The 23,893-nt window shown below is 32.5% G+C and overlaps 1 protein-coding gene and 1 long non-coding RNA gene across 3 annotated transcripts in view; both read left to right on the top strand.

Annotated features, from left to right (window-relative positions):
• Positions 1–2,999: 2,999 nt before the first annotated feature.
• On the top strand, positions 3,000–6,232 carry LOC121123725 (uncharacterized). Of its 2 annotated transcripts, none has more exons than XR_005866086.2 (3): positions 3,000–3,361; positions 3,460–3,658; positions 3,727–4,698. It is a non-coding gene; the product is annotated as an uncharacterized lncRNA (long non-coding RNA). The 2 variants fall into 2 exon arrangements; XR_005866085.2 differs by having other exon boundaries at positions 3,003–3,361; positions 3,730–6,232.
• Positions 6,233–20,803: 14,571 nt separating this feature from the next.
• Positions 20,804–23,893, top strand: part of LOC121123357 (2-amino-3-ketobutyrate coenzyme A ligase, mitochondrial) — a 28,287-nt gene continuing 25,197 nt past the window's right edge. The window contains 2 exon segments of the mRNA XM_040718472.2: positions 20,804–20,929; positions 21,535–21,818. Of these exon segments, the coding sequence (XP_040574406.2) occupies positions 21,776–21,818 (43 nt within the window). The 5' untranslated portion in view covers positions 20,804–20,929; positions 21,535–21,775.

Here is a 23,893-nt window from a genome sequence, read left to right as displayed (position 1 = left end):
AAATTTTGAGAAGGTGAGGTCAGACAAAATGTAACTTTTTTTATTTTTAAAACAAGATTACGGATTAAGTTACAAATCAATATGCGTGAAACTTTGTAGGAACTTTATATATTTGAATTTTGAAAGGTTAAGGTTAAAGGTTACACAAAATAGACTAGAATTTTTGGTCAAATTGAGATACATAATCCAAATTAGTCTCATTTGTTGTTAATTTGGAGGGAAACTAATTTAAAAAGGAGTTTTGCGCTCTACCGAGTGCATACTCTAGTTGATAATTGTATTATGTGGCACATTACAAAGTTCAAATGCCCACAGTTCGTAAATAAATAACAATTGAATAATTTTAATTCAACAAAATAAAATGATAGCATCAATTAATGGTTAGTAATTAAAATGGATGATGGGATAATTAAATAAAGCGTTATATGAAGTTGATCTTAATTAATAATCCATCCCCATTTCGAAGAATAAAAATTTTCTATTGAAAATTTGTCCATTTTTGAAGGTTTTTGTGTTTTGATGCATACTTTTTTAAATTCTAATTAACAAACTGACTGCTTTTGATGATGTATGTCAAAAAAGTTAATCATTTTATATATAGACCTTTAAAATATATTTGTAAGTTTGGGTATTTGGTAGCATATATATTATATAGACTGAATGGACAAAGGAACATCAAGAAGAAGAAAATATCCAAGGACTGTGTTTTTATCTTTTAAAAAAATATAAAGAGTATTTTGGTCCAGTAACATCCGGACAAGAAGTAAAAGGATTTGACTGTAAATGATGGTTCTAAAGAGTTCAGACAGTTCCGTAGGCAAGAGCTCCAGCACTAACGAGTCAAGGTTAATAGAAATACAAGGTTATACCATAACGCATGTACGACATATGCCTGAATTCCACCATACTTTTAATATTGGCGTCATTGTAGATAAGTTTTTGCGTGTTTTGTCAAAATGTATTTTTCCTGCTGAGCAGCCGGTACAATACATTAAATTGAAAATTCTAGTAATAATGACGTCATAGACTATGAGTGGTTGCGTGTTTTGTCAAAATCTGCCTTTCTTGCCCAGCAGTCGGTACAATACATTTATCAGATTGAAAATTCTAGTAAGCCCGATTACATAATGGTATTTCTATTAACCTTGTAACGAGTGAGCCATCCAAGAGATGTAATGGCTAGACCTGGACTGTATAAGCTCTACAAAGTCAACCAAGATACAATGGGAGGCAACCTCATCATCATATACATCATATAATATGGTTATACTATGAAATAATAGTTAACCAGAAAAATTCTGGTTCTATAGCTGCAGAAGAACAGGACTCCATTCACTTTTCTCAAATGACATTGTGGTAATAACGTGTGTCAACTTCGGTGGTATTTAAGGTTTTCCTTGCTTGGGCACATGGATGGGACACATTGCATAGATAATTTGGTTAGGATTAAGGATGGGAGTTATAGGAAGTGGGTTAGTCCTAATATTAGTCATATTCACAATGTTCATTATGAATCAATATTACCATTTATAAAGCTTCTGGGAGATAAACATTTTGTCTAATAAAAATGATATTGTTAATACTTTTTAACATAATTCTGTACTTATGTTTTTACATGTATAAATCTAATTTGCTGTTTATCCTTTTATCGATAATTACAATTTCGACTCTTATTGTTTCACTTCTATTCTAATTCTATTAACTTTTACTCGGAAATTTGTCACAAAATTGGGTTAAAAAATAGTTAAGTATTAACAACAAATTTCAGCATTCCTCTAAAAATAAACCAGAAAAGTTTTTAGATTGTATATAGTTATATATAACACTGTATTACGAGTACAAAAAGGGATGCTTTCACATAAAATGGGGTTCCTCACGTTGGTTATGAGGTCAATATCTTTACTTTCTTTGCCATAATATATTTAGATAGTCTATTTGGAAGCTAAAAAACAGCCTAAATTGAACTCTACAGATCTATAGAATGATCTTTCATACAGCCCTCTCCTATTTGTATAGCTCGTTAGCTATCAAATTATATAATATATCAATCCATCAGTTATGTGGTTTACAAACTACTATTCTAAACGCAAAGTTCTTCCAGACAATTTATCATAAAAAGGAGCTCAAAACTCAGAGCTCGATTGAATAACAGATCCGAAATTTCATTTTTGATATTCCCAATAATAAGTAATTTGACAGCTAATATATATTTTTTTCAATTACTTCATATTATTGCTAAAACTAAAGAATAAACCTTATGTTACAACTTTGAAAGATTTCCCGTAAAATAAAAGTTCAATTTTGATTTAGATTTGTTTTTCATTTTAACTTTGAATTTCCTTATGGAATAGTTACTGAATAAGCAATAAAAATCTTGTGTGAAAAAGTTCCAATATTAAATATAAAAAGACGATTAAATAAAATTAATCTGTAATAAATACTCATACAAGACATAGTATATGAAGGGTGTTTATGTTAAAGTTAATCTTTTGCCTCTAAAAATAATAACCTATTACAATTAATCAAATAATCGACTTAATTTTTGAAAGTTTTCACTCAACATTACATTACTTATTTATTAAATATTTCATAAGAAATTAAAAATCAATAAGAATTGACATTTTTTTTTTGCCATCAATCTTTAAAATATTGTAATGTTTTTTTATGAATTGTAATTACCCTTAATTTTCATATATTTCTTATATAGTTAATTCACGTCGAAATATGGCTATGAATCGTAACTATACTCTAAAATCGTGAATTATTTTTTAAAAAAATCTTTGAATTCTAGACATATAGCGGTTGAAGGTTATAAATTTAGTAAATTTTTTAGCTGGCCCGTTTTTTTTTTTTTTTTTTTTAATTGGTAATCTGAAGAGTTAATTTTCTTTTACTTAGCAGTTGTCATTATTATTTAATTCCAGAAATGTGTTAAAAAACCCGAAAATTAACGTTTTTACCCTGTTGAATGTTTGGGAGGAGAGCAGCTCAGCATCATGACGTTTGATTAAATTAGCTGCTAGCAGCTATTAGGTGAAAATAATAAACAGAAGCCCCTCTCCGAACCTAGCAATGATATATACAGGAATTACAGCAATATTGATACTTACAAATAACTAGAAATGAAAATTGTGTGAATAAGGGGCATGTAAAAAAACGAAAAAAACAAAACAAAACATGGTAACCCTGACAATTTGACGAATTTTTTGGAGGAGATCACCTACAATCAGCTGTGACAAGGGAAGAGTGGGAGAAGGAAATAAATAAGGGCATTGGCATGAATTACTCCCGTGTCGATCCCCCATTCTCATCTGAGTCCAACAAGGTCTTACAACTATAACTCCAGAACAAATCCTCAAGGGTACGTACCGTTTTTATGCACTTTTATGAGAACACACGAATGTTCAATCAGGTTTTGAGTATAATTGATCTATTTAACAAAGGATGTTCACTACTCAGGAATTAAATAATAATGACAACTCCTATGGAAAAGAAAACTTATTCTTCAGATTATCAATTCCAAAAAAAAAAGGGCCTGCTAAAAATACACCGGATTTACATCACTACTTATAACCCCAACACAAATGCTCAGTTTGGTTTCTTTTCAAGAATAAAAGAATAACGAAGACAGCATTGGTAAATCAAATTTTCTCTTCAGGTAGTAATTACAAAAAGAGTGTTATCCTCAAATTTTATTTATTTTTTACCCTCTGGGTTTGTATTTAGCAGACAGGACAATAATTATATCTACTGGTATACTAAAAAACACCGCAAAATTATCGTGGTAACTCTGATAATTTGAAGAATGTTTAGGAGAAGAGCCGTTTGGCTGTCATGATATTTTATTAGATTAGCTATGAGTCGCTTGAGAGGATTGATAAGGACGCAAACTCAAATTCTACTCAATATCTAGTAAAAAGTAAAAACAATGGCAAGAATTACTTCAAAGTCGATCCTAAACTCAAGTCTTAGTTGAACAAGGACTTTTTATCATAACCATAATCATAACTTCCCAGCCAATATTGTATAGCCAAGAATGATTAGAATATTTATCCATTTTCTTTCTCAGTTTTTATCAAGATTTTCCAATTTGAGGAAATTGAGCTAATTCTGGATCATTTGTGCCCTAAGATGGTAATCCTCTAAATAAAGGCATAAATACATACATGCCAATATTTCATAGACATATAAGCAGATAAGTTATTGGCCATGTATTCAAATTTGTGAGTTGATTTGAGACAATTGTTTCTCATTGTATCAATTTAATTTATTATTATTTTCAATCATGTAATTTTACAAAAAAAATAAAAATATTGAACAATTTTATAAATTCGATAAATGAACGGATCAAATATCCAATAACGTAACTTTTTATGCATATAAAACGCAACCTTAACTGCTGTTGTATGGCGTACAATTCATTTAGGTTTGAATGTCATATAATATGAATGTTCTAAAAATGATCTTAAATAAACTTATACATAATATGTGGTACGTCATTTAAAAAAAAATCTACAGCAAAAATTAAGAAAACTAGAAAATCCCAAATCATTTTTTTACTTCATATATATGTTACCGGCAATACATGAAATTCCGTTATTATATATAATACATAGTATACCTAATAATGCCTCCCACACCCCTGTATAGCTGGAACCTATACAATATATTTATTTTCATTATTTATTGAAAAAGTATTTTCTCAACATTTTTTTCAGTGATTTCTAGTTACCGTATGTCGAAAGACAGTGTAGTACCAGAGAATGAGCCGCTCCAGGCTGCCATGTAACAGTGCTTCTACCATGAAGTGCCTCAAGTAAGAGCCGACGTTGCTAAAAATAGTGTTTCCCTTTCTGAAACTAGATACCAAATGTTAAATGGTGAAGTGAAAAAAGCCAAGGTAATCATTAAGAATACACCAAGAGGCTTCTTAAACATTATGAAGTAATCACAGTCGGGAATAAGACCAAATTAATATATCATTTGAAAGAAAATTCGAGTAAATTTCTATTTTATATATCAGACTCTGTGTTATTAGTCATTCTGGATTAGACCCATTCGGCTATCGGTTATGGTGAAAGAGACAGAATGTTGAAAGAACTTACTCAAAAATATAACAACATTACATGTTATGATGTCGAACTATTTCTTCAACTATGTGGGCCCTGCCAGACAAAAACAAAAAGGTTCCAAAAGAGGCATTGTGGTTAAGCCAATGGTGTATTCGGAGTTCGCTTCTCGCTGTCAAGTAGATCTCATCGATTTTCAAGTCATCCTGACCAAAAATGCACATTTATAATTGAGTATCAAGACCATCTCACTAAGTTTGTGTTTCTCAAGACATTGAAATCAAAGAGGGCGGATAAAGTAGCCTATCAACTCATCGACATATTTACGTTGTTTGGTGCTCCAGCTATTCTTCAGTCCAATGATGACCGAAAATTTGTAAATAGAGTCTAAAATGTTTCTTAAGGAGTACTGACCGGTCTTAAAAATCGTTGATGGGAAGCCACGCCACTCAGAATGAGAGGGGAGTGTCGAACAAGCTAATCATGATATTGAAAATATGTTGTGCACTTGGACGCAAGATCAAAAAAGCAACTGTTGGAGCGAGGATTAAGATTCGTTCAGCTTATGAAGAATAAAGTATTTCATTCTGGGATTAAGAGCTCTTCTCCATACGAAACTCTATTCGGCTGCAAGGCAAGAGTTGGCCTTTCGACGACATTTCTACCAGGTGACATTTTTCAAGATATATCGACTGAGGAAGAACTGTAAAATATAATAACCAGCTTTCAAATAACAGGGGAGAAAAAAGTAATAACAGATAAGCTAATACAAGAGCTTTAGTCCCCAATAGAATTCATAGATGAGAATTTAACCTATGACGGAGGAAACCAGATCAGTTTAGATTCTTTTAGTATCGAAAAGCCTTCTACGTCTGTTGATACAAAAACAAATTTCTTCTGGCATTTGCTGTGTTTGTTCAAAATAAACCAAGGATGCTAGTACATGTCAAAAGTGCAAACAAAACGTGCACTTAATGTGCGGAGAATATCCTCGAAGCAATCCATGTAAAGAAGTCACAGTTACTATATTCGAACCCCATTCTATTGTGCTGTGTTTATATAAAAATATATTTCAGCAAAATAACATAAATTAATTTATTTATATAACATATCAGCAATATCTATTTATTATGCTTTCATTTTAAGTTGAAATAAAATTAGCACTATATTAAAAATAATTTTTCGACCAAATGTAAATTTGGACACAAATATTTTCTGTCGATATTCTGCTTACAGATGGATGTAAACGATAGAGGACTGAACATTTGAGTGTGCTTATATGTATAAGACAAAGAGTACCCCTGAGTATCTGTTACGGCTTTATAATTGTAAGTCCTTGTGGGGGTAAGAATTTATTAAACGATATCACGTGACTCAAAATTGGAAATGCATAATTTTTTTTTCTAACAATTGAATATAAAACGATGAAATTATTTTCGTCCGAAGGAAACAAATAATTTTCCATTTATATTGGATATAGAAGCCAAAAAATAAATATACATCCAGATTAATGAAAATGTCTTTAATTAAATATGTCTAAAGCCAACTTTTTCTTCTTCTAAAGTCGCTCAAAAATAAAAGAATGAAGACAAATTATCTCTTATTTTGTCATTCTCTTCCTCCCTCTACTTATTGTAATTCTACAATAAAGTAGGATATAATTAATTAAAAGACTCTAAATAGACTTAATGTTGACACATAAAGATAGTAAGCAGAGAATATAACTTTTATTTTGTATACAGAGTGCAACATAAATTTTCTGCGTTAGTAAATTTTTGCGCTAATTAAGGTTTCCGATGACATTTCAAGTAATGTTCCGATACATGTGTTGTTTTTCTTGTCCATTTCTTTTATTTGATTAAAATGGGACAAAAAATGAGTGAACATGAATAAAAAGGCAAAGGGTTATGCATCTTCTCGACCCGGATGTTGATCCAAAAGAATTTCAGACATTTTCATCGTAACCGTGAGGACAGTTCAGAACATCAAGGTGGCCAAGGAGAATGTGAAATAGGTAAAAAGGAAGGCATGGAGTGGAGGAAATGATTTGAAGCGAGATGAAACATTTCTCAAGTCCCTGGAGACTAAGATCAAGGAAGATCTAACAGCATGAATTGACCACTTGGCTGACAAGATCAACGTGGACAAGATTACCATCAGGAGGGCATTACATGATGACCTGACACTTAAAAGCTTTGTCAGAGCTCCAAGACATCTCCTCACCGACAGGATGAAGGCATTAAGACTTGAGAGATGCAAAAAAGTCCTTAATTGCTTGAAAAGTCATCCGTTGACTGTGAAGATCTTCTTGTATGAGAAGATCTTCACAGTTTTGAATCGCAGAAACGATAGATTTATAGCAGCATCACCTGAAGCAGGGTGCCTTCAGGACAACACATCCAGCCCAAACAATGTTCTTGGGAGTCGTGGCCTCGCATGAGAAGAAAATTGATCCCTTCTTCTTCAAGCTCAATGATATAGTCGGGACTGAGGCCTACTATAAGGCTTCCCCCGACTGAAGGATGAGTATCCTGAGAACAACTATGTGTATACCCAAGACAATGACCCCAGCCATACCAACTTGAAGACACAGTGCGAAGAGTACTTTGCTGACTTCTGGGGAAATACCTTCTGGCCTTCTTTAAATCATGATCTCAATCCCCTCGACTTCAATGTGTGGAGCGTCTTAGGGATCAAATTTTGTAGAAAAATGCTATTTAAAGGCCACCATGTCTTTAAAGGCCAAAGAAAATGTTACCAGAACATTTTTTTGAGCCTTAAGAACCTACTTGAAAAAGTTCAGATAAATATATTCATCGATTTGATCGTGATTCTTGAACAAACATACACACAGAGATTCGTATTTTTTATATAGATTGCAACTTTTCCCTAAAAAAAGAAACGAAAAATACCCCAAAATCAGTTAGTAGAAGTTAGTCAATTAATCTCCACAACTATGAAGTTATTATTCAATAATTGTTGGGTATAATCATTCACATCACCTTTGCGCGGGATAATTCAAATTCAACCTATCAACGACGTTTGGAACACTGATAAAGGGAAAATATGAAAAAAACATTGACAGTTATTTGCAAAATATGGTATACGTTTTTATGTAAGGTACGTACCGCAGTGAATTCCACATAAAAGCAAATAGTTTTTTTAACTAACCATTAAAACTCGAGAGCAAAAAAAAATTGTTGCATTATGTGATGATTTATATGCAGTTAAAAATAACAAATTCTACGATTTATTAGCATGTATGTATGTTTCTTCATTTTCATACGTATAAAGTATTAAAATTCATGATAAATAACGCATTAAATGTACATTAGGCACGGTGTCGCTAACACAAAAATACTCTATCGCTCGTCTCCTTTGGTACGTCATGGCTATATCAAAATGTATTATTTTTGATAAAAAAACGATGTAATAAGTTACTTATACTATAATTATGCACAGTTTATAAGAAGGACAGGAATGCTATTTTGTATCAAAGTATATTTAAATATATTGGCCATCTTATTATTTTTATGAAGAAAGTTTTGGCTATAGTTTAGAAATACAAAGGTATAGCTGCACTTTTAATAGAACATACAGTATTTATTATTATGAAATACCTATATCTATCTAATTCATTGATAAATTGTGGAGAAATAATATGACAATGATAGGCTGGGAGTACTTAAAACATAAATATCAGTTGGTATGATGTACGAATTAATTTTATTGTGAATGTTTCCCCTATTTCTTAGTTATTATGTAAAACCAAAACAAGGGAGCGTTGTTTATTTATTAGTAGTTTATTTACTTAACAAGTGATAGTGGCGCCACCTAGTCTTTATTATAGTACATCTGTATCATCTTGCAGAAATATATGTTTATTGAAAGTTCCTCATACCCCACTGGATAGGGAGCAAAACGTGGACTCGACGGATTGCCATTCTATTCGAAATTTCTCCTATATCAATGACTTTGGATATTTCCGTAGATGTGATAATATTTTTGGGCAAGGTCCCCTGCTTTTTTTTAGTTAGTTGATCAGAGAGCTTCCTCTTTGTGGGAAAAATCTAAATCCTTTTGAATTGAACTTCCTGGTTTAATCATAGACCATTATTCATCTGAAAATTCATTATTGTTTGCTTAATGAAGATGCAGTTTTTCTTTTTCGAACGTTGCTTTTTTTCCGTTTATTTTCCTTTTAATTTTCTTTTTGGAGGCCTTAACTAACTTTTACCCCCAGATGTACATTTTCTCCTGCTCCGAGCATTTTTAAAAACTCTATATCTTTTTGAACTTCATCTATTCCTAGCGTTAAACGCAGTATTTCTTCTGTTTTGGGATTAGAGATATCAAAAAAGCATATTTATCTTTTTCAAAAATTTATCTACAGTTTGTTAATGAACTTCTGATATACTTACTTTGGGTTTTTTTTAAAGCTTGTAATTCCATGTAGTACTTGATAATTTTGTCTGTGGCACAATTTTTTGTAACTGTTGGTAAGGTGCACTTTTTCCAAAATAATTGGATTTCATCGATAACGACTCCAACTTGTTTCATATCTAAACTTCTCTTGCCTTGTATTTGATTGTAGTGTAATGAAACATGTTTTATATAATAAAAATATTTCAAAATTTGACAAACTGCTGCTAAGATTGATGATTCCATACAGTTTTTAGTAGCAGGTTTAACTTTCAAACTAGTATATTTATACAGAAAAAGGCCTAAATTATACAAAAATCAATCTAATACACGGGGAGTCGATCTTGTTTTATGAAAAATATAAATTTATTAGCTAAAACAAACTTGCCCTCCAGAGCATGTTCAAAGTCTGTATCTATCTCTGTTTTTGAAATAAATGCGATTTATCATTGTTTTCCTAAGTGGGACGTACATCAGACACACATTATTTTAATACTAACATATGTAAAAAATAAACAAAATATAAATGGGAGCCGCGTTTTAGATTGGCTAGTGACTTGTAAGACCTTAAATTTTCAATGTTGAGCATCAATAAAAAGTTACTTTGAATAACTCCATACTCACAAATAATATATTCCGAATATAAGAGATCCTAATGGCAACTAAAAAATATATGATCCTTTCTGTTGAAGTAAAATAGATATAATTCCTCCCCCCTTAATTACTTATTTTTATTCGAGTCTGTTTTTATATTGACACGTCAGATAATAAAACAAATTACATATTGAAGTAAAAATGAAATTTGTCCTTGTACATTATAATGAAAATCCTCAGAATTGGTCCAACAGTCCTCGGGAACGGTCCTTAAGACTGTCGGTCCTTCGGAATGAAACTGATTAAAAAAAGAAGAAATAAAGTTTGAGTGATATAATCAAGCACTGAATTTTATAAGTTTTAGAACTGCCATGCAGAACTGAACTGGGCGGAACTACAGTCTTCAGTTCCAAATAGGGATCGACGCAACACTATTCTTTATGGATATGGTATTTTTTTTTGTATGATTTCTATTAAGAACATTAGACAATATTAGGAAAAAATCAACGACTGAGAGTTTCAGGGACCGGTCCCTAGGATCGATAGTCTTCGGGACTGTCTCCAAGCACCATTATGATGGCCCTAAGGATGAACTGCATCAAATACATGGGGACTCAACACTAGCCATGACCATTTAGTTCCCATTCCCAGCTCTGTAGCGTCCGTGCATCCTTGCTTTCCCGAAGATTGATCTCCGAACCTAGGAAGAAAGGAATAAACATGGAATATTTATGGAATATATATTTATAATGGGAAATTTAAAGGAGATATATTTGTAACATCTCCAGGCATTCATCATTCATATGATAAGTACGTAATCCCTCATATATGTAAACCCTCAGATAGGGATCATGTAATCAAAGAAATATGGGAAAATATTTTTTTACCAAACCCACATTTTTCATTAAAATGGCATACTGGGTGTTTGAAAAGGGTTTTATCACTTTGATTGTGCTACAAAGAAGCATGCATAACGGATCAGAATGAGTTTGTATAGAAAAATTTTAAAAATACTTTTTTTATTTAGACATTATGTGGATTATTATTTATGAGTTTGATTTCCCCCAGATTCAATTACAGTCTTATGACGAGTTCACATGAAAGGCAGTAAACACATTGGCAATGTAAATCCTGGACGCCCTCCTCCAATTGGATTCCATAGAGGCTTTGAGGTCGGTGATGTTGCTATTGCAGGCTTTGGACTCAATATGCCACCATTTTGAAAAGTCCAAAGGATTCAGATCAGGAGACTGGGGAAGCCAAAAATATTTTGGTCAGAAATTAATATTTTTTCTTTACAATTTTATTGCTCTACCATTTCTAGGCCGATCCCTGAGACTTTCTTCATCCTCCACAAGTCCTTTACAAGCTTGACCTTGTACACTTAATGATGGCTAATCTTCAGCCTCTTAAAAATGCCATAAATCCTATGTCCATGTGGCAATCTTTAAACTGTTTACTTCAATTTTTATCAATAATTAATACATAAAAATGTTACAACACTTTTTGTTAGCTGATAAATCTAGCTTCAGCTTATATCAATGGGGAAAAATTGACTGGAAGATTATAGTCATATAGATGATCAAAGACTTCTCAAACGCCTGTTAAATATGTAAGGATGTATGTAGAGTTACCAAAAGTTTTGACGTCCATTCCCGTTCTAAATATTTTAAGGGCGAGTCCAAAACGGAGGTATAAGCTTTTCCATCAGTAATCTTTTCTTATTAATATCATAGTATACCGAGTGGTCCATTAAAATATGAACACTTTGAATTTTTAACTTCAACAAAATATAATTGATTAATTAACAATAGAATTTCAACAAAATTAATACTATGAATAGATGTGTCTGAGCTTCATAATCATTCATGTAGCCGTCCTTAGCGATTATGATGGCTGCAGGCCTTCCCCTCAACATACACACAAATGGTGTTGTCGAGGGTGTTGGCATCAGAGCTAGGGACTAAAAGTGTTAAAAAAGAATTTAAATGAACTCAAAAGACTAATTCAAAAGGAGATGGATTTATTTGATTGACAGTGTCAAAATGCAGATTTCTACACACTTTTTGATATACACTCTATACAGTCTGGTCTGAAACCCCAACATCTCTTGCATGGGTCCTCAAGGACTTAAGGGGGATTCACCCGGGATGTTTTCTTTAACGCCTTCGGGTCCAGTTTGGCCTTTTTGATAGAACTGTTTTTCCTCTCCAAGGTTTCGGATTTGCTGACGGCGTAAACCGTGGTCCTGGGTACGTTCAACTTCTTGGATTGCGTGTAATCCAAGAAATTCGTAGATCACGTTTAAGTTTTATTTTCTCGACTTTTACGTAAGCTAAAGAGCACAACTTTTTTTTTTTTTTGCAACTAATTGTGTATGCTTTAATATATCGAAATATAAATGAATTTTAATCACTCAATCTGAGTTAATTATTGAGTTATATGTGTTCAGATTTGAATGGAACACCGGCTATATCAGCCAGTGACGTCATCATCAATGAATATTTACACTTTTTTATAAGAATATTAAATACTTTATTTAGACCTAAATTAATTATGATAGCTATTTAATTCATGTGTATGAAAGGTACATTCCGTATTGTTAATATAATTCAATTGATAAACTGAGATACGATATTATTAAATTAGTAAAAATGATGACTTTCAATGGACACTACGGAAATTTTGGACTTTTTAAAGCACTGTTAACGAGGATAAAGCGTGGGATGGGCTGACTTTAATTCTTATATTAGGACTGATAAAACCTTTTATATAAATATGACAAATAATTCTAGGGAAAGAGTGAATATAAGAGATTTGGTGTCAAATTTAAAATAAAAATGATTAACAGAAAAAGTCCAACCTTGGGTGATTATAAATAAGAATTTTTAATTAGATATATGAAATCTATATCAATGAAAGCCCTTTTTCTGTTAATATTAAGGAAAATAGTCACCTATTGAATGTGAAAAGGGGACCAACTAAGAAAATACTTAAGCCTTACTGTCTATAAAAATTGTATCCCCCTTTGACCTAGTTCCATTATATATATTTTATACTAAAATATATTAAAACTTTGTTATAATATCGTTATAGTTAAAATCTTATTTCTGTATTGTAGATATGGGAATTGAAATATACATAAGATATTTTCCTCAAATGATCCTAATTTTTTCATCCCTAATCGATCAAAAAAATGTTACAAATCTAGCATTTTGACGAATTTTTAATTCAAATATCAGTCTGTATCATTTACATCAAGTAGTATTACATGAAAATGTTAAGTCTTTGTTATTCTTAAACCCCTTTGAGCCCACATGATGGTGTTTCTTTCAATTGTGATCCCATCTGTGATATTCACTGAAAATGCTCTATAAAGAAAAAAGTGCGCTTCTCCAAGATGAGTCATGAAATGTGTATTTCATTTTGACTACATACTAGTAGTAATATCGGGAATTGATCAGAGTTATTAGGCGTTGAGCCCACTCACAACACGTAGTTACTCAATACTTAGATGTTCTCTCCTCAAGAATGAAATAATAATGATAACAGAATGGGAAAATAAATAAAAACATTGTTCAGGCTGCCCCCAACAAAAACTTCGCTCGATAAAAAAGCTTAGGATTTACAATTCAATATATATGTACTCCCCTTTTCTTTTTTTAAAATGACGTGCTCAGCTTTAGCCACATACGCTTGTTGCTAGATTGTTATTTCTTAGAGCCAGTAGTCCGGCAGTTGTTGGATACAATCAAAAATGACTTGATGGTAAACATCTAGACAATCTTTAATTTATTAATAGAGATATTAGTTATTATTCCTATAATTTTTCAAACTTTATAAAGGAATTGAATTTTGCGAATTGAATATGCTCAAAATTGGAAACAATCACCGATTCACAATTTTAAGACAATCAGAAAGGAAATAAAAATGATGATTCCTTGCTCCTCAGTATGATATTCATGTTAAGCCTTTCTTCTGCAGTCCTTTAGGTATAATGACCCTTTCATTAATATTTGGGCATATCGTTCTGTATAATCTACAGATACGGAAATATATACTACACAAAATATACATTGTGTAGTATAACGTCTTCATAATGTCATTTGGGATTGTTAATCATGAAAAGTATCAACAAAACTATCAAATACACTTTTGATAACATCTTGACATACCTTTCATTTCCTTAATGAGTTTCTTAATGATATAAATATATATAACTCAATGTCAATGAAGTTGAAAATCATTTTAGATAAATTTCAGAATACATTTTAATCGTGAGTGGACTATTATTCACTGGACCGTCCGTAGGGTGTAGGCTGGAGGGGCTGTAGCCCCTCCCAAAATGAGGAATTTCTCCTTTTTACTAGATATTTTTTTGGTCAGGATGAAAAATTTTTAAACAAAAATAGGAGTAAAATATTTTTTTGAAAGATTTAATTTCTTAAAGAAAGGTCATTCGGGCTAGTTGGGCAGAAGAGGAAACAATATTATAATTGAATATTTTTGTGCATTTTCAAAATTTTAATATAATTTTTGAAATTTAATTTTTAAAATAAAAAAAAAAGAAATTGAATATTTTAATTTTTTTTCAAAAAATTAAAATTTTTGAAATTTCATTATTGAACTTTTTTTTTCCAACAAAATAATTTTAGGGAATAGTTGTTGATTTTTGAAATTTTATTTGAAAAGTTTTATTATAGAAATTTCAATTTTGAAATTCTTTTCCAAAAAATTGAATTTTTGAGAATACCTTTTCGCCAATTGCCAATTTGCCGGACAAACATGTTGCTGAGGGACCATTTGGGCGAAAAAGATTTTTAATATATTATATATACGATGGTATGTTTTAATTAAATTGAAAATGATAACTTAAATAAATTCCTTGATAAATAGGTATTGTTCATATACTATTTATGTCGTATATGGGGATAAATTAATTGAGGTTCTTTTGCAGAAAAATTTTTTTTTATTAATTATCATTATATAAAAACAATAATATTTCGTTCGAATGTAGTATGAATCATTACCGTTGTAATACTATAAATAAATTAAATGACAAACAAACACGAGAGCAATTAACTTCTCCATTATCAATTAATTATCATTCAACATGATGGATGATTCATATTGAAAAATACTCATGGATTAAGGAACAAACATTATATCATTACTATATAATTAGTAAAATAAATATTTTTTTGCACAAGAAAACTCATTAATTTACCTTAAATGATATTTATCGTAGGTATATGAACAATAACTATTTATTACACTATCATTTTAAATTGAATTGAAATATATATCCTTTTTGGCTAAATGTTCCAAATAGTCTTTCGGGGAAATTCCAGTTCGACAAATATCCTTCGGCAATAATGTTTCCGGCCAATTGTCCTAAAAACATTTAAATATGTAAGTGTATTGTTTTGGTCCAAATAAATTGGAAAATTATTTAAAGGGTTATAACTAAACTTAGGATTTTTTGAGCGACATTATTTAGGCAAAATGAGCCAAAAAATAGCGTAATTTTTTTAAGCTTTTTTAAAATTAAGCAGTTGGTATTTATTGTTTTATATTTACAATAATTTATTGACAAATTTTGCAATATTATATCGGCAAATCAAGATTTATGAAAGATTTTCTTCCATTAACTATTGCTTTCAACCAGTATTGGTAGTTTTAAACACATCTAAAGACTGTCCAACGTTCACATTAGTAGTTGAAGCAAATTTGAAAATGGAGAGATCTTCAGCATCTTGTCATCACTACCACTTTTTGTATAAATAAAAGATAAGTATTTTTGTGAGTGAAGTAGTTATTATTCTCTGAAGTATTTAACTCTCTTTTTAAAATCCTTTTTAGCTTCAAAAAGTATATTCAGAGAATCATAAATGAGTGCTCCCTCTGTTTGAATATTTGTAATAGTTTCTGGTAAAAATGAAAAATTAGCTCTGATGAAAGACATATGGATTCCAAGGTCTGGATCTTCAAGAACTTGCTGGCAATTTTCAATAGTGATGACATCTTTTTCATTCAATTAAAATACAATTTTCTTTAACTCTCCAAAATATGTTGTTTATTAAATGACAGTCTTGACCCATCATTCCAAACAATTTTTTCAACCTTTTTGCAAGATTCAAAAGGGAGTATTCAACAGTAATTTCGAACTCAAATTTCCCCTTCTTCTCATTAGTAGTTGTTGGAATATTGCCCCCTCACATATCCGATCATATCATCATACACTTGACTACATCATATACATAGTTTTTCCTTCCAAAAAGAGTGAGCTTCTTTTCTGTTGTTTCCCTCCTAATGAAAGAGGGTTTTAGCAAGTGGATTTTCCCTCCAAAAATATCATCAAAGCTGTTCTGTAATCCAGCTAGAATCCAATTTTTTCTCTATTTATTTCATGCCAAACTAGACAAATGAGAAAATTTCAGAAAAAAATGGTCAAATAAGCGGTTTTCATTAAAAAAAGTCAAAAAGAACAATTTCTTGAGCGATTGAGCCATCGCTCACAAATACCAAGTCTACTCACAACGAACACACTAGGTGAGGTATAACCATATTTTTATATTATTTGAAAGCTACATTAAATGAAATTCAATGATTCACAATGAAATCCGCCTTTCTTGTTAACCTCGGCTACACGGTGCTGGAAGCTTTGGCAGTACCGGCGACCTCGCGCGGATTCAGTTTTGCTATTGCACGGGTAATGTACTTCTTTAGGGACTCCACAGACGAATGATACTGTACACAGGCCCCATGTTCGACCCTCCCCAGAAATCATATGGGTTATGATCCAAGCAGTTTGCAGAGAAAAAAAACAACAACTCTAAAATGTCACTTAACCGAACAACGGTAAAGCTGGATCTGATTTAATTTCAATAAAGAAGCAGTGGATGCAAGATGAGAACTCTTTCTATTCCTCACTTGGGATTTTAGTCGATTATTCTGTCTAGTCATTATGTTTTATTGCAAAAAGAACGGCATCTACCAATTTCATATTTTTTTAAACTCTGTCTATAAATATCTGGATTTGCACCAACTATAACTTTGAAAGTTCATCTGTGGGATAAATAACATTTTGTGAAAAAATTAAGTGTGAGGCTGTATTTCTTCAAGTAGGCACATTTTAGTATAATTCCTAAATATATTGAAGAACAAAAATGCTGATATGAGTTTTTTTTTTCAATGGGTTGATCGTTATGGAAGCTCTTAAAATGAAATATTATCCCTACTAATACATTATTTCACTATACCGAGTGGTCCAGGGAAATCTGAGCACTTATAGTTTAAATAATGAATGAAGATTGAGGGATTGAAATTAATTCATGTACGAATATATTGAAGCATAAATAATTAGTTAAAAAACAATGCAAACCTTACTTACAAGTCGTGAAAATGACAGTTGAACAGGATTGGCGAATTTCCATTCGCACACTAACAACAATTGGGTATCTCCAGGACCACTGTCTACGTCGTCAGCAAGTCCGAAACGTTGGAGGAAGAAGGGGTCTGTCAAAAAGGCCAAACTAGATCCGGAGGAGTTAAAAAAAGCCACTTTTGACACCAACAATGAAAGAAACCCATATTCTCCTTTGCCAAACTCTTTTGAATGAGTCTTTTGAGCTCTTGTTGACACTTTTGGGTCCCCTAAAGCCCTCCCTTGACCTTTTGGATGCATGTCGAGGGAAAGGCCTTCAGTGTCCGTCATCCAAACACCAAGCCCATCAAAGCCACTCTCAGCAAGCACTGAGACGCCATGACAGAGGACTACATGCACAACGAGTGTCAGGCCCTGCGTTGTCGCCACTTGGAAGCCATCATTGCCACTAAGGACAGCTACATTAGTTATTAAGAGAGCTCAGAGATACATCCATTTATAAATTATATCTTCAGTTTTTAATGGACCACTCGGTATGTCGTGAATTAGGAAAATCATCTGCTTGTCTTATGATTTGGGAGGATAAAATGAATGACTGCTATAAATGTGAGAATCTTCTACATTAAAAGTGCATTACTGCAAGGAAAAATATTATATTACTATTTGATTATTATGTTTTAAGTAAAATAATACATCAAAGATAAGCGGAAATTCTTCTTCCAGATGTTAAAAGCGTCTCTTGAATAGTGAACAATAAGGAAAAATTGCACATACACAAACAGTTTTTTCTTTTTATGATGTGTAAACCGTGTGTTTCTCCACAAAAAATCCCATTCCTATTGCTACAGTTAATATAGTAACCACGAGTGTCTGTGCGTGCTAAGGAAAGTATGCTCATAATTTGTTTGGAGAACTATTAGTGTAACTCCTTTTTTTGAGTATAATTGAGGATCGGTAGTGGAGTAATTTCAGCCCATATGTTCTTGTTATATAACGAGTGGGATTTGTGTGTTTATTTTATTACTCTCAAAGCTGCTTAGAGCAGATCTAATAAGGTCAATTCCGCCTATGACCTTGCTGCTCAGGTGACTAAAATGACTCATCATTAATTGAACGATAATTACAGGTGCTTAAAACAATATTGGGGGGAAGGCTCTCCTAAAGATTACAGCCATGCTGCTAGAAACGAAGTGGGATTTGTATTTAATTATTTCCCCCTCTCACAGCTGCTTGTAACCAAGTATTCAAATAAATGTTCTGATAGTTTCACTGCTTTACTCCAAATCCTTTTTATTCGTTTTCCGGCGGTTGTGCAGAAGTATAACTTTGAGGATCCATTAAATGGAGCTCATACTCAGACAGTTGCGTTTTTCTAGAGTCATTTCAAGGGTATGCTCCGACGGTTAGGAGTAATAAATACCTTTAGAGAGCTTTTTAGACACCTCTCAACAAGTCTTATACGTGGGGGAAGTGTCTTAAGGATATTAGTCCTTTTTATAGACTTCTCTACGACCTTATGAGCCAATATACCATATGAGGTTCTTTCATATTTTTCATTTATTTTTTGAAAATTCATTTATACTCCACTAATTCTTTTTATGGTAGTATTTTTACATTTTAAAACTTATTTACATGTAGAAAGTGGATTAAAGATTGCAGCAATTGCTGATTGGGAGTCAGTGTTTTTAGTACTTGAGATGTGTTTCTATACCTTATGTTATATCAGTGTGTTTTAACACCTCTGCTTGAAAGACAGAAGCATCTTTATTTAATGACAAGTTGGTGCACCTTTGGTGATGACCCATCCAGCCCCAGTGTTTCTGTCTTCGTCTTTAGACCCGTCCGTATAGATGATCGCGTCAGGATTCTTAATCTGACTATTATCTATCCAAATGCAATTACTTTTTATGTAGTCATATGGTTGATCCATTCCGACTTGTATATGTATTTTATCACTATGGAACCCATACCCACAACGTTTTGGAAGATAAACAATTCCATCTCAGGTATCATGTAAAAAATGCTTCGTTCTTCATCTTGATTTCGCAGCCTGGTCCTTAATGTATATGTCTGGAGGAGCAATACCCAAAACTGTCTCCATTCCTACGGTTGGTGCTGATCGATATGTATGAGTCATTCCCAAGATTGCTATCCTTCAAATGGTGTTTAATATTTTCCTTGCACTTTTCTTTATAGTGATTCTAGTGATTTCTGGATTGCTCCACGATTAGCGTATATTTGCCGAATCCAAAACTATATATCTATTGTGAGAGATTGATGGTCTAAGATCTACGTCCCACCCTGTTATCTCAAATTTGTTGAAGGTATGTTGATTCACAATTGAGATGTCGATGGTTGAACTGGCTCGTTGGGTGATGAAAGTAGGCTTTTTCCCTTCCTTTATAACTGTCAGATTGCTTTCTTCAATGATGTATTCCAGAGACTCTCCTCTTGCGTCAATTTATCTACTACCCCACAGTTGATTCTGCGGATTTGAGTCCATAACTAAGAGAAATAGCTTTTGTTCTTGTTCATAATCCTTAATGAGACGTTCTCATAATGCTTCATTCTCAATAGTTAATAGTTGGTCAAGGCAAGCAACAAAGATATACGTTACTAGCCCATCTATTTTTATACATATCGTGCAGATTTCTCTGTCTGAAAATTCTAGAACTGACCATGCTTACAAATGGTTAGCAGATCTTAAACAAGCCCTTGGATTTGACCCAGGTGAGTCGTGGGTAGACAATCCTCTAAGAGAGAGACTTTTCGTTGTTCCATTACTCAGACATGGCTCAGTTATTAGGGATATTTGTGACGTTCTCAGTTTGAACTTGGAGTTTGCTGATTTTGAGTGTTAAAATACAAGGAGCTAATCATCACTATTTTTTGGGTGTTTTTTGCAGTCAAAAATCAGCCAAAGTCCTCAAAAAGAGTTATCAGGCTCATATATCACTATTAAATCGAATGAATAGGTAAAAAGTACTTAATTTCTCTTGGCTTATATTTAATATCACAGCTAAGGAAAAGAAAATTAATTCTACAGATTACTAATTCCAATAAAACTGGCCAGCTAAAAAATTCACACGATTTACATCACTAGCCCAGACGACCCACCTGTCTCTGGGTGATAACGAAATGTATTACTATACAAAAATATGAAAAGCCTTAACATAACTTCGATTCAATTCTTCAAAAAAGTAAAAATATATCATCGAGTAAGAAAATAAAAATTAAGAGCACTCGCGTTCTGCGCTCCCTTGAGAAGGACACTACATGACACACCACCAACTCTTATCCTCCTTAGCCCTTTCCTCTTTTCTTTGAGGGAGGAACATTTGAGTTTGTTCTTTCAAAGAAAACTTCATCAGTAATATTAACTCCTTCAAACACTTATAAAGTTCTCTCCTAATCGTCACTACTTGATTAGTTGAACTCTAACCGCTTGAAAAGAGGGGTATGATTTACAATTTTGCTCCTACGTCATATTTTCAATTTATAACTCAAAATTGGAGATAGAGAAAGTGGGGAGTTGAAATTCAATCATTGCAACCGAATTTTATCAAAGTGAATTATATATTATTGCCATTGAAGACTGAGAGAGACGAATTTGCACACCACGACTCTGGTGCAAGGTATTCATTAAAGTAATTATATTATCAGGACTCATAATATATACAAGTAAGAGGCGTAGTACATTATATGAGGTGTACAAGCCAATGAAAAGATATCCATTCAACTGCTGGGCTCATCCCTTAGTTCAATGATCGACTCCGAGTCTCCCACCCCTGATACTCCATAATTGAAGAACTCATAACCTCCTTTGTAAAATGAGTCCTTCCATCTATTTTCAAGATCCTTCAAAGTGGATTTTTACCCGAATAAGTCGAATGAGACGATAACCCTCTTTTCTACTCCAATAATATATAACTCGCGTCGCATAGTTTATTATGAAGAGGTTGAGAAAATTGAATTTTAATTATCCGCTGTTGCACTCTCCAATTTTGAGATAGAAAGAAAAAATATGACGTACATGAAAAATTGTAATGCATACTTTCGAAGAAATTAAGTTACAATACGATAACCTGTCGCACACTCTAGAGAAAGAGGACTTTGAGGGATTGAGAAGAGATAAAACAATTGTGTTTTCTGTTTTGTTGTTTATTGTTTTCTATAATAAATACGTTCAGCAGCAACTCTGAGATTATTCATCAATATTGCTTCACAGTGCAATTACGTCTCCTCGGATTCCTCTTCCACATCCGACGAGAAGATTATTCACAATCAATGGAATAACAACGGCATGAGTTCTTCCGTTACAATTAGAACTCTATCCTCTAATAGATGTAAGCTTAATATACTTACATTATATAATATTTAATCCGTTGAGAATTTATTATTAACTTTGCCAAGAAAGTTGAATGGGGGATATACTTTTGACTCTGTTTTTTATTTGTTTGTCAGATAAATAATTTGTTTGTTTGTTAGTCCCCAGGATTACGCCAAAAGTTACAGGTATAATTTGATCAAACTTGGTACAAAAATTATTTAAAGTAACAGTAAGATACCTTTAAATTGTGAGAAATCAAGGTCAAAGGTAACAATAAACTTCATAATTGATCATGAATTTGGAACAAATTGAAATACCGGGTGGTCCATTAAAATCTGAACACTTTGATTTTTAAACTTCAACACGATAAAATTTATTAATTAACAATATAACTTCAAAAAGATCAATTCTCTATATATTTAAATGTGTGTCTGAGCTCTCTTAATCATTAATTTACCCACCATTGCTGGCAATTATAGCTTTCAGGCGGGGGCAGAAGGTCTGGCACTCGCTGTAGATGTAGTCCTCTGTCATGACGTCCAGTGCTGGCTGACAGTGGCTTTGTGCGTCTCTGTGTTTGGTTGATAGACACTGCAGGTATTCCTCTCGACATGCAACTAAAAGAAGTAGTCGAGGGGTTGACATACGGGCTTCAAGTGTCAAAAATAGTTCAAAATAACTCAAAATACTCATTCAAAAGAGTTTGATGTGCACTCTCTATCCATTCAAAATCTCAAATGATTCCAAATTTTAAAGACTAAGAGGAAGTCGAATTTATGTCAAAAAATTTAAATTACTCCCTGGCACGATTTTATTATGCCATAAACTTTGCTTTAAGCTTAGATTGTCAGATTTCATAATATTTTCAGTCATGGTTATCGTTTAAAATCCTATTAAGTTTTTGCCCAATACTAAATCCGTGCATCTGCATAAAAGTCGGGCCAGACGTTCAAAAGTCCCTATAATTACACCTGAATTCCCTTTCTATTCGTAATAGAGTTGAGACTTGGTCGAAACCCGATTATTTTTTTCTGTTCGGTCCTCAAACCAGTGTAAGATTTTCAGTCGGAAACCCAACACTAATTCATTATTGACCTGGGCTGGTTTTTTTAGCTCCTCCGTGTCCAGTTTGGCCTTTTTGACAGAGCTCTTCTTCCTTTCCAACGTTTCGGACTTGCTGAATGACGTAGAAGGTGGTGCTGGAGACACCGCCCTCCTTGGAGTGCGCGAATTGAAAGTGTCACTTTATCGACTTGTACAACTAGCCTCCCCCCCACTCGCCCTTTCAACTCGAAGCATTTCACTACCCTTGCCATCTAGCTACCGAACCCTTAACCCTCCATCCTTTTTTTTCCGTAGTATTGAGAAGTACAGATAGTAATTGATAGAGGGGCAAAATAATAAATGAATGTTATGGCTCTTTGGAGTGGTTATTTGTCAATGCAACTTTCAAGTTTGAAAGTAATTATAAGTCCTATAAATCATTAAAATTTTAATAATAAAAAAAACCATTTATTAATGAAGTGTTTTGCTATAGACTTGACATATAAGCTTTAATAAATATTTCTACATAACCCCATGACAAAAAAAAAAAAATGGAGTCTTAGTATGAATTTAAGGATCGATTTTTGAGGAGTAAGTACATTATGCTATAATTAATGTCTGAGAAGTTATTTTTGGATAACTCCTTAAATAGGATCATGAGTATCAAAAATAAATATTTTAATAGGTTAATTATACTTAATTTTTAATATAATTTTAATATTACAAAAGTCAAATAGAATTATCCTAAATCTTCTCAAGTAATATTAATGGCATATTCGTAATGTGAAGTTTCAAAATTCTGACATAGATGCATATCTTATATTTGGTGAAACATATGAAAGCTTCATATTACGAGTGTTAAAAGAGACGGACAACGTAGAAACCCCAACCTTATGTCCACCATGATTAGAACCTTTGAAGTTCCAAAGTATTAATTGACAAATGTATTATCACTGGAGGTGGAGTATAGGATTCGAGACTTGAGTTCATATTTTGAAGATTATGCAAATCGACTTGATCTCACTATCAAAGACTCACAGCTCGACT

The sequence above is a fragment of the Lepeophtheirus salmonis genome, chromosome 8 (assembly GCF_016086655.4).
Source record: "Lepeophtheirus salmonis chromosome 8, UVic_Lsal_1.4, whole genome shotgun sequence".
In the NCBI taxonomy this organism is placed as follows: Eukaryota; Metazoa; Arthropoda; class Copepoda; order Siphonostomatoida; family Caligidae; genus Lepeophtheirus; species Lepeophtheirus salmonis.
This window is presented reverse-complemented; position numbering and strand designations above follow the sequence as displayed.